The sequence below is a fragment of the Eptesicus fuscus genome, chromosome 21, assembly GCF_027574615.1.
Source record: "Eptesicus fuscus isolate TK198812 chromosome 21, DD_ASM_mEF_20220401, whole genome shotgun sequence".
Classification (NCBI taxonomy): Eukaryota; Metazoa; Chordata; class Mammalia; order Chiroptera; family Vespertilionidae; genus Eptesicus; species Eptesicus fuscus.
The window spans coordinates 32,393,824-32,405,216 of NC_072493.1; the positions used below are offsets into that span (position 1 = coordinate 32,393,824).

Below are 11,393 nucleotides of genomic sequence, written 5' to 3' on the forward strand. Positions count from 1 at the left end.
CACTTGCACTGGGCTGCAGCCTGTCCTTGGGCATGGCCCTGTTGCAATGGGAAGAAGACAGCTGGGAAACAGGAACTACCTGAAGGGCAGTCTTCTATTAGCCCATTAGTGAAGGCTCCCAGACCCCACGAGAAAGACAAGTGACCCAGAGTTCAGAGGGGAAATCAGAGTCAGGATGCTTGCAGGTCAGGAGAGACCAAGGGGACTGCTGGGAACCCAGGGGTAGGACTGGTCCGAGACATCCTTCAGCCCTGAGAGCCAAGGAACAGAGGATTGGAAAGAGGTTCTGGAGAGAAGTGCCCCCAGCTGGGAGCCAGCCATGCCTTGTCACCAGTCAGTGTAAACACTGGGGCCAGACAGGCCAGTGGGAGACCTAAAGCAATGGTGGAGGCTAGGGGGTGGCTTTTCAGAGAACACATAGGTGTTCCCTGAGGCCCCTGGCCATGGCTCCCGGAAGCTCTCAGAGGAGCTAGCTGGCATGTACAGATCGTATTTCATGAAAGAAGAGCCCCAAGTCCAGACACTGGATGCCATGTAGGAAGGAAGCAAGTGGGAAAGGCCACCCAACACAGGGAAAGGGGCAAGGGGACAAGGCAGGGGGAGCACATGGGGAACCTGCAGACCTAACACCAGGCTCCAGGCAAACCAGAAGGGAAGCCAGGAACCTGAGGTAAGGGGCCCGGACAAGGACAGGCCCCACAGAAGAACAGGAGGAGGGCCCCGAAAGCAGGAAGCAGTTGTGTGCATCTTTTCCGTCCCAGGGCCTACTCCACCACCTCCCCACGGAGGCCCACGGTAAGCCTTCACCACATGAGTTAATGTATTCCTTCCCCGGGGATTTATTTTACAGAGCTGAGCACTGGGGATACAGAGGTAAACCAGAAAAAGCCCCTGCCCTCGGCAAGTTCACAGTCTAGGGAGGGAGGCAGAGCCATCAGGGAAGAGCAGGAATGAGACAAGGATGGACAATGCTAAGTGCCAGGAGGCAGAGATCAAGGTGCTGGGAGGAGTGTACCCGGGTGGGACAAAAGCAGAAGGGGCCCTGGGCAGTGCATTAAGCAGGGCTCTGAGGGATGAAAGGGCCCTTCAGGAAAAGGCACAGGGAACAGCAAGTGCCCGTTCAGGAGCTGCCTAGTGACTCGCCGCTGCTGAACTGTCCCTTCCGTTCTCCAGAGCAGAAATCATCTTTCTGAAGACACAAGCCCGGTGTCCCTTTCTGGCTCCAATCCCTCAGTGGGCCCCTGAGTCCTGACAACAGAGCCCCAGCTCCTCCATGAGGCAGAGGCACAAAAGGGCATCCATAAGCCAGGCCCTTCCTCCTCTGCCTGGATCTGCTCATTCCTACATCACCACACAGGCCATGCAGGGGCTCTAGTTTGTTTCCTCTCCCTGGACTGCCCTCCTGCCCCCTCCACCTGCCCACTTCTTCCGGTGCTCTAAGGCACAGTTCAGGTGCCAGCTCCACCAGGTCATCTCACCTAGGGTGCCCTCCTACCCACACATGCCTGCTGTTCGACAGACTGCTGCTCACTACACGCAATGCACGGGGACTACCTCACTGTCACTCTACCCTCTAAGGCTGGGCACTCATTAAGGGTGACAACTGGATTTCATTGATCTCAGTATAACCAGGGCCCAGCAAAGTGACTGGCACATAAAATACCAATGAATCTTGAATGAACTCAGTAATGTCTTATTTTGCTGTTGGTTCTACCATATTGGGTAGATTAGACTCACTGGGGAAGATTATACAACATGCCAATGGGGAGGAGAGGAAAATCAATCAAATGAGAATCTCTGGAGGTGAAACCAAGTAAAAGATATAATTTAGTTTACCAGATGTTGAAAAACACTGATTTAAAAACCAAGTCATAATCTGACTCACCTGGAAAGCTTAAAAAAAAAAAAGAGCCAAAACCGGTTTGGCTCAGTGGATAGAGCGTCGGCCTGCGGACTCAAAGGTCCCGGGTTCGATTCCGGTCAAGGGCATGTACCTTGGTTGCGGGCACATCCCCAGTAGGGGGTGTGCAAGAGGCAGCTGATCGTTGTTTCTCTCTCATCGATGTTTCTAACTCTCTATCCCCCTCTCTTCCTCTCTGTAAAAAAACAATAAAATATATATTTTTTTAAAAAGATTCCCCACGTTAGGTGTCTGCTACCTGGGGGTCTCTGTGAAGACCTGAAATCTGTCCTTAGGACAGTCCCCAGGTGGTTCTAATTTCAGGCCTCAGGAGGTGCTGAAACACTAACATTTACGGAGCATAGCGTATTTACTGAACCTGAGCTAAGTGCTTTATGTACACTGCCTGAACTAAAACTCTCATAGAAACCCATTTTACAGATGAGAACACTGTGACTGAGAGTTCTGTCAATGGCCCAAGGTCGTACGTACAGTAAGTGTAGGGAGAAAGGGTCTGCTAGTGTTTCTAAAACTTTCCCGTGAAACTATAATGAAGCTATATTAGCTATAGTATATGTGCATACACACATGTATACACATATGCATAGGTATAGTAGGACAGTTGCTAAAAACACATGCTCCTAGCTCCCCAGCCCAGACTCCTGAGGAGAGAGCTGGACACCTGCATTTTTTTATTGTTGTTTCTGATTCTGGGGGGAGGAGGGTTGATAAGGCCGTTTGCCATCCTTGCACTGTGCAGCGCTGCTTCCTGAGCAGCAGAGGGCGCGCCTAGCCGCCCCCAGGTGACCACGGCTCGCCCCAGGCCCCAGAGAGAGGAGGGTCCCTTCTCAGGAGCCTGGACGCTGCTCCATGTCACTGCCACTTCGCCCGACCTCACCAAGCTGGAACGCAGACCGTTCCCCACCCCGCGCAGGCGGGGTTCGAGGGCAGCCGTGTCCGGGGCCCGTGAGGCCGTCAGGTTCCAGGTGCGTCCCACGGCAGGTGTCTCCCAGGCCTGGCGGCCCCCCGGCGGCTCCCCTGCAGCCCTCTTACTTGGCATAGTACACCCAGCCGTCCTTGGTGGTTCTCTGCTCCCAGCCCAGGGGCAACTCGTCCTCGCTGTCCGTGTCGTCCAGGCCCGCATAGCGCAGGGCTGCCATGGCGGTAGAGGAGGCGCTGGGTCACCCGTGCAATCAGCCGCCCGCTACCGGGACTCACGCCCAGAAACTCCCGCTTCAACCGAGCACCGCGCGCGTCCAGACCCAAACGCTCGCGCCTGCGTACTACGCCGCCCGGAGCCGCTCAATCGATTCGGTAGCTGTAATCCAGTTTCCGGAATTTACTTTGCTGACAGGGTGAAAGGGGCGGGGCCTGAGAAGAACGGTAGTAAAAGTGCCGAGGAGATGGCACTGCCGCTCAGCTGGAAGTAAAATCTGGTAAAGCTCCTGGATCGTGGAAATGGAGCTGAGCCTCCTTATCACCCAGGCCGCAGGGAAGGGGAGAGGACATCCAATTAGGGCCCAGGACTTCGCACGTTGCTGGGCGACCCGTAAGCACGTCCGCATTATTCTGACCAATCCTAGAGGTGCTCTCGCAAGTGGGCATCCTGGGAAATGTAGTTCAGGCCCAGTCAGACTACAGTGGAGCAGAAAGGGTGGCCAAATGCTGATATTATGGAGTCTCGCCTGTTCTTGTTTTAGGACGTTAGAAAGAGTGAACGTTCCTGCTCGGAAAGCTTCCAGCGCTTTCCATCACCCAGGCTGATTCACAAACTTATTTATGCCTGTAAACGCAATATTATAAAACTTGAGGACTGTTAAAAATTCACATTCACTCATCTGATTAACCAGTCTTGCAGAAAACTCTTACAGCCAGGGCATGGTTCTGTTGATAATAAAGGGCTAACGTTTAAGAATTATTTATCTGAATAAGCCTGACTAAACTAATAGAGCACCACATCTTATGCTTCTATCACTAGCAGTTAGTAAAATGCCTAGACCAGGACTGGGGAACCTCAGGCCTGCGGGCAGTAGAAGGCCTGGGGAAATCATTTGGTCTGGCCCTGTCAATTCATTAGGGTGAGTCAATTAAATGTCTGACCAAATATAGCAGCCTAATTTTTAAGTTGATAATTTTGTATGGTTGGAAATGTTATAAATACCCAAACGGCCCTTGGCAGAAAAAAGGTTCCCCACTCCTGGCCTAGACCCGTGGTCGGCAAACTGCGGCTCGTGAGCCACATGTGGCTCTTTGGCTCCTTGAGTGTGGCTCTTCCACAAAATACCACGGCCTGGGCGAGTCTATTTCGAAGAAGTGGTGTTAGAAGAAGTTTAAGTTTAAAAAATTTTGGCTCTCAAAAGAAATTTCAATCATTGTACTGTTGATATTTGGCTCTGTTGACTAATGAGTTTGCCGACCATTGGCCTAGACCAACAGGTTTATTAAATGAAATGAGCAGACGAGTGGATGAATGTGATCCCTTAGGTGTTGCCTTCTATAAACTTAGTTTGAAACAAAATTTCCAATTTACAAAGTGGATGTTCTGAAATCCTCTTGGAGCACCTATAAGTATCCTTTAATGTCCTGTGTCAAAAACCAGAAGCATATCTTCAACTTCACCTCACCCAAGGCATTTTCCAGAACATTCCCTCCTTGGAACTTGCTACACAGGCCAGCATTACAAGGAAATCTACTGACCATGATTTCTCAGGCCTACATCACCAGAGGAATGCAAGTCTCCTTCAAAAGAACTACCTATTTTAAAGGAGAGGGTGATGATCAGTGTTGCTTTTAGTTTTCTTCAAGTCCTAAAACTGATATTCTTGATTTGCATGCTCTTTAGAGGACTCATTTTACTTTGAAGAAAAAAAAAAAAAGTAAAAGCATGTTTTCATTTTAACAGGTCCACTATCTCATCTCAGACCTATGGAAACACTCTTTCCAAATATGCGTGCATTTAAATAAGCTACCATTAAATAGCTGCTCTTTTGCTCACCCCAATTTAACCCCTTGCCCCTGTCACCCAAGCCAATTTACTCCTTTGGTAGATATGAATAGGAAATTAGGTGACAAAGTCCCCTAATGGTAAGAAGGGGGGGGGGGGGGAGTGAATGGAGTCAAACTGATTAGCCTCAGTTTCTCTAATCAGTACCTCTGCCTCTGCTTAGTTTCTCAAGGACTGACTGCTTAGATTTTTATCTTGAGTTACCCTCACCAGAGCCTCTACTGGCACCTGTTGCCTGTGACTTGGCACAAAGGCAGGTATGGTATCTTCCCCACACTGGGTAGTGGTCCACTTGGTAGAATTCTCAACTTTTGGGCCAACCCTCTGCTCTTCCCACCACTTTAACAATTCCCTCTCTGCTTCTCCTGCCATGGACACCGGAGCTCTCAAACCTCGGCACTGGTGACATTTAGGGTCAGGTAAACCTTTGTTGTAGGGCACTTTCCTGTGCCCGGGAGGACATTTAGCAGCATCCCTGGCCTCTGCCCACTAGATACCAGTATGTCTCCCTTCCCACAGCTGTAACAACCAAAAATGTCTCCCAACATTGACAACTGTTCCCCTGTTGAGAACCACTTATCTACACTGACCATTAGTCAGGAAATTACTAACTCGTGAATCAAGCGCTGAGATTTAAAACATTGAAAAGCCCATTTTTGGCCAGAGATTCATAGTTGGTACTCAAACACTGCTGGTTCTGATTGCTAAGTTCTCTAGCCTTGTCTGAGAGCACCTGCTACTCCCATTCCTAGTTCATCAGATGAGAGACATGAACTGACAGAAGTCTGGCTGGGTGGCCCAGACACCAATAATGGTCACAAATGGTTGTGATAACCTCATTTGATTCCTCTCTTCCTACACCTTGCCTGTGGCCTCTATCAGAAGGTTGAAGAAATAAGACATGTGGGCATTTGGGGACCTGTGAGAGTGGGCATGCCAGATTTTAAGATTTATGCCTTTTGAGTTTGCACAAACTGATACTGTTTTTAACTCATGCTGATTTGACTGAAAGCAACAGAGACTCATTTCAAAGTTTTCGACCAGGGTGCACATGAGCTAAATTAAAATGTTATAAGGGCCTAAGGGACCCAAGGACAGGCCGTTATTGTGGTGTGTGTGTGTGTGTGTGTGCGTGCGTGCGTGTGTGTGTGTGTGTGTGTTTTATTATTCTCTCATGGATTTCATGGTCTCCTGCTCCCCCTCTCCCTGGCTTCCTCTATTTACTCATAGTTTCTGTGCCCCTTGGACTTTAACTTACACATGGCTTTGACATTGGTCTTACAAGGATCTATCAGAGGACAAACCCTGTTTAACTTGTAAGATTATTATGGGTTTGAGGAGCCTTAAGTTTGGGAATGAGCTGAGGTCTTTAATATGAACCTCTAAGAAGACTAAAGAATGGTTTGTTTTTATAAAGTGAATTGAATCACATGGATTACTGGTGAGGAGGCTAAAAAAAATAAATTCACTGTGGTTATACAACTGCACACCAGATGGCCCTATCTGCCCATGCTTTTACAAGACTAAAGTCTAATTCCTGACAAGGATTTCTACGCTTAAACTGCCTTTTCTTCTTGATTGATCACTTCTGCAACAACTGACAAGTGGTGAACATAAGGTTGATCAGTTTTTGCTGAAAGCAACTTGGCCTTTGTCATGGAGTGGGCACAAGTTTTAGAGGAACTTTTCGTTAGTTCATTATCACTACCACAATGATGGTCATTTCCCTCTCAATCAGACACACAAATAACCCAACAATTCTGCAAAATCTATTTTAACTTAAGTCACCATTTCTTGGGAAATTAAGCCATGTGTTTTGCTGCCAAACTCACTATGCTAAGGAGTCCTGGGAAGCTTCTTTGCTCTTCTGATAAACTTCTCATGGGAGGTAACCAATAAGGAAGAATATTGAGCCACTTTCTTAGGGAAAACTCTCTCCCGGTCAATGTGACCTTACATAGGAAGCTGTGTTTGCATTTCATTTATTCGCTCTAAACACACAATAAGTGAAAATAAAATTATGCTATGTCTCTGAGAAAAATCAAGGAAAATGAAACACCCCTGTATCTAAGTAGCAGCCAATTACGATAAGACCAACAGATACACAAAGAACTATGGATTGAGGCTTTTAAGAGAAGTTTGAACCAAGATCTATAGTTATGGAGAGACAGGGGATGGTTTCCTGTAATTTACCATTGGAACCAAACTCAGCTAATGTGTGTGACAGTGGCCAAGTCATTTAACTTTATCTGTTTCATTATCAACCCAATTTTTACAGATGACAAAACCAGAGCACAAGGAATTTAAGTAATTTGTCCAAGGTCACTTAGCAAGGAAGAGCCAGCGGGAGCTGGGATTGGAATCCAAACAAGGGTACTGCCCCCAAAACTCATCTTTTCAACCAAATGCCCTGTGGACTGCCTTTCCAGAAAGGGGGTTTCCAGTGCTGAGCCTCAAGTGGATGCCCAGTGGATTTCACTCTCCCAGGGGAAAGAGAGAAAAATAAGGTAAAAGAAGTGAATTTTTCATAAAGCTAAATATATTCCACTTAAAGTACTGTCCTTCTATTTTCTATGTGATTACACCTGCTCTGCTTTTACTTATTCTCTGACAACCTATTTTTTAACATGTTTTTATGAAAGGCATATTTCAATCATCCAGAAAAGTTGAGAATGGTACAAATAATACTCATATCACCCCTCCCCATACACACACCTAGATGTAACAGCCTTCTGCCATATTTGCTTTTAAGAGAGAGAACCTGATTCCTTGAAGCATTAGGAGAGAGTGATTTTGTCTTAAAGTCCCCAGGACTAAATAGTTATGCTCATTTTCCCGTGGGCCACCAGGAGGCACTCTCACCTGGTGAGCTCATCACATCCACTGCAGTGACTTCTGGAAATCAGACACTTAAGTTTGGAAATTTCATCTGTTTAATTTATATTTAAAGGCCTCAATGTAGCTTTAGGGTATAATTGCTAACTTGACAACATTCACAAAATTCTTTTGCAGACTAACTTCACTCCAGGTTATGTTCTGCCCTATAGAGAGAAGAATCACCCTCCGGGGGGCAGTCTTGTTGCTCCCAGTCAGTTAAGGAGCCCATTCTGTTTAAGGCAAGCATGTCAAACTCAAAGGCTAACATGGGCCAAATAAACAAGGTTTTAAGTTTATGTGGGGTCACAAAAAACAAAGTTTCAATTTGTATAGAAACATAGGTTTATTTCGATAGAGACATGCTGAACACAAAGGACTGAAATAAATGAGTAAGCATTAACATAAAATAACAGAACATTTTAATAAAAATTAATATTTTTCTTGAACATTAACTTACCAGACACTGAATAACTTCACAAATTAATAAGCATAACACAAATAAACCTATTTTTCTTGTTCTCTGAAAGCAAAATATTTCCTGTTGCACACACCAAACAAGTCAGTACAAGGCTACTGACGTGGCAATCAGTTGCTAAAATATTTGCTGCTAATATTAGTGGAGAGAAATGGTGCGCCTGCGCATAGGCGTGTAAGGAAAATGACTGCAACACGATTATAGTAATCAGTCATTAGCGAATGTTGTAGTTCGTTATTAATAACTAGAGGCCTGGTGCACGAAATTCATGCACAGGTAGGGTCCCTAGGCCTGGCCGGCGATCAGGGCTGATCTGTGGGGTGAAGGCAGGGTGATCAGAAGGCTCCGGCTGGCACCCACCTTGGCCAGCCTGGGACCTGCGGGATGAAGGCAGCTCTTGTGTTGAGCGTCTGCCCCCTGGTGGTTAATGCACATCATAGCGACCAGTCATTCCACCAGTAGTTCCGCTGGTCAATTTGTATGTTGGACTTTTACTATACAGGATTATGTATAACATGATACTGTAAAAATTAAGTTACAAAATTTTTACTAAAACGTTTCTTACATACCATTATATTGGCTGGGCCGCAAAAATATTCTTTGTGGGCCGCATGCAGCCCCCGGGCTGCAAGTTAGATATGCTTGGTTTAAAGTCTCCCACCACTTGTTTAGAGTGTCTTATTTGGGCAACCAAAGCTTCCAAGATGTCACTCTGATCCTCAGCTGTCACTTTCTTGCAAATGAATTTCTCCAAGGACTCCAAGCCCTGGAGTCCAAGATTCACCCCAGATTCTGTCAGACGTATTCATGTAAATGTTCCAGAAGGGGGTGGGGGAACCAAAAATTTCAGCACAGTGCCAGGCACAAAGCTAGCTATTATTTTTTTCTATTAGAGTTGATATTCCATATTTCACATTTGGTTTCAGGTGTAGGGCATAATGGTTAGACAATTATATAATTTACAAAGTACTCCCCAATTCAGAAGTCTACCCTCATAATATTTTTGAGAAAATTAAGCAGTATAATGAATAAAAAGTTCCCAGTAAAATGCCCAACACAAATCAGGCACTCAATAAACAATCATCATTATTGTATATCTCTCATTATCATTATTACTCTTGCCATTATTTCAAATGCTTAATCTGGTGCTCACATCTAAAGGCCACACTAAAATGCAAATTGAAACAAAAGGACCCATGCCATGTATATATTTTTGTAGCTGCACTAATCTAAATCAACACACATTTATTTTTTCATAAATCAAGAGAATATTTATAGTAACAGGGTTATTTAACCAGCCTAATTTAGTTCCTCTAGGCAACAAAGCACGTTTTGTTGACCTAGCAGAAATAAAATGAATCATACCCCCAAAAGTCATTCCTCTGCCATCTCATTTCCTCATAGGCTAGGTACTTGGAATCATGATTGAATTCTTAAAATAAAAACCAGAGAGAGGGACTAGATCTGCTCCTCACTGCTGTGTGTGTGTGTGTGTGTGTGTGTGAGAGAGAGAGAGAGAGAGAGAGAGAGAGATAGATGGAGGAATAGATGGGGACAATGAGGGTGCATGGCTTCTACAGTCTGACAGAACTGCACTGGGACCTTCATTTCACCTCCTAGTCCCAGTGGGTGCTGGGGTAACAATCTTAACCAAGACCTCCATTTCTTCAGCTGAAAACACAAGGATAACTTATTTCCTTTCTCTTTCAAGTTCCAAATCTCCTCTTTTTAAAAATGTTTTCCTAATCTTTTTATCTTTGCCCTTCTCTTCATCCCTGATGCTTTCTACATCTCCAATACCACTAAAAATAGCCCTCGTATGCAGCTGGAGGCAGTGTAATGGATGCTGAATGCCTGCATGCAAGTCTGCTCTGCTACAAGCTGATTAATCACATTAGACTTTAGTGTCCCCATCTGGAAAATGGGGGTAATGTTAATGCCTGTGAAGTGCTTAGAACAGAGAGTGCTACATAGTAAACATAAAATAACTGGGAACAAATAATATTATTTTGTAGGCACTGTGCTAGAAACTTGATGTTTGTTTAATTATCATAAAAACCCTATGAGATTGATGCTGTATTTTCTCCATTTTACCAGGGAGGTAAGGAAAGACTAGTAACTCTCCTAATTTAGTCACAGACTGTAAGTGATGGAGCCTGGGTTTGACTCTAGGCCCGTGGTCAGCAAATTGCGGCTCACGAGCCACATGCGGCTCTTTGGCTCCTTGAGTGTGGCTCTTCCACAAAATACCACAGCCTGGGCGAGTCTATTTTGAAGAAGTGGCGTTAAAAGAAGTTTAAGTTTAAAAAATTTGGCTCTCGAAAGAAATTTCAATCGTTGTACTGGTGATATTTGGCTCGGTTGACTAATGAGTTTGCCGACCACTGCTCTAGGCAATCTTCCCAACAGCCACTGTCTTATCCACTGCTCTACAGCACCAATCTGAATCAGCTGTTGTAATAAAGGCAATCAATTCTTGTTCTTCAGTTTTTGACATTATTTTAACTCATTAAGAAATTACTGTGTTCATTTGCTGTACCAAGCACAGAAAAACCTCCATAGGTTTAAAAAGATGGAAAATATAGCCAATTTTATTCAATTCTTACCAACCACTTTAGACATATTAATTCATTGAATCTCACAACAACCCTCTGAAGAGTACACTATTAATATCCCCACTATACAGCTATGAAACAGAAGCTGAGAGAGGGTATTAGGTCGTAGCACGTGACAGAGTTCTGATGCCCCAACTTGTACCATGATGTCATGCTGCCTCTGAAAATATGGTCCCTGCCCTTAAGAAATTTATAAGCTTCCCAGGTAGATAGATAGCACTTTGCTTGCCCTACTTATGTCCCTGTTCCCTCCCACCTCCTCTTCACTCCCATGCTCAAGGGAACATTCTAAGCAAATCCTCAGAACCCACCCCATGCAGCAACTCACCTGTGTCAAATGGTGACACCCTGTCTTCACCCAGCTGGTGGCAGCCACAGCCCGCTTGAGGGGGAGCATGATCTCACACAGTTTCCTGCTGCACTGAACTCAAGGCATCTCAGTGCCCCTCCAATGGGGCTCTATGTCCACCTTATAGGCATTGAATGCTTAGTAGAAGAGGGTCTAAATTATCTACTAGTAGC

General features: G+C 45.4%; 1 protein-coding gene across 1 annotated transcript in view; it reads right to left on the minus strand.

The window, feature by feature from the left end:
• The window catches only part of WWOX (WW domain containing oxidoreductase), a 282,450-nt gene extending 279,301 nt beyond the window's left edge, over nucleotides 1-3,149 (minus strand). The window contains exon 1 of the mRNA XM_054710290.1: nucleotides 2,954-3,149. Within this exon, the coding sequence (XP_054566265.1) occupies nucleotides 2,954-3,060 (107 nt within the window). The 5' untranslated portion in view covers nucleotides 3,061-3,149. The remainder of the gene's footprint in view (nucleotides 1-2,953) is intronic.
• Between the last annotated feature and the right edge of the window lie 8,244 nt (nucleotides 3,150-11,393).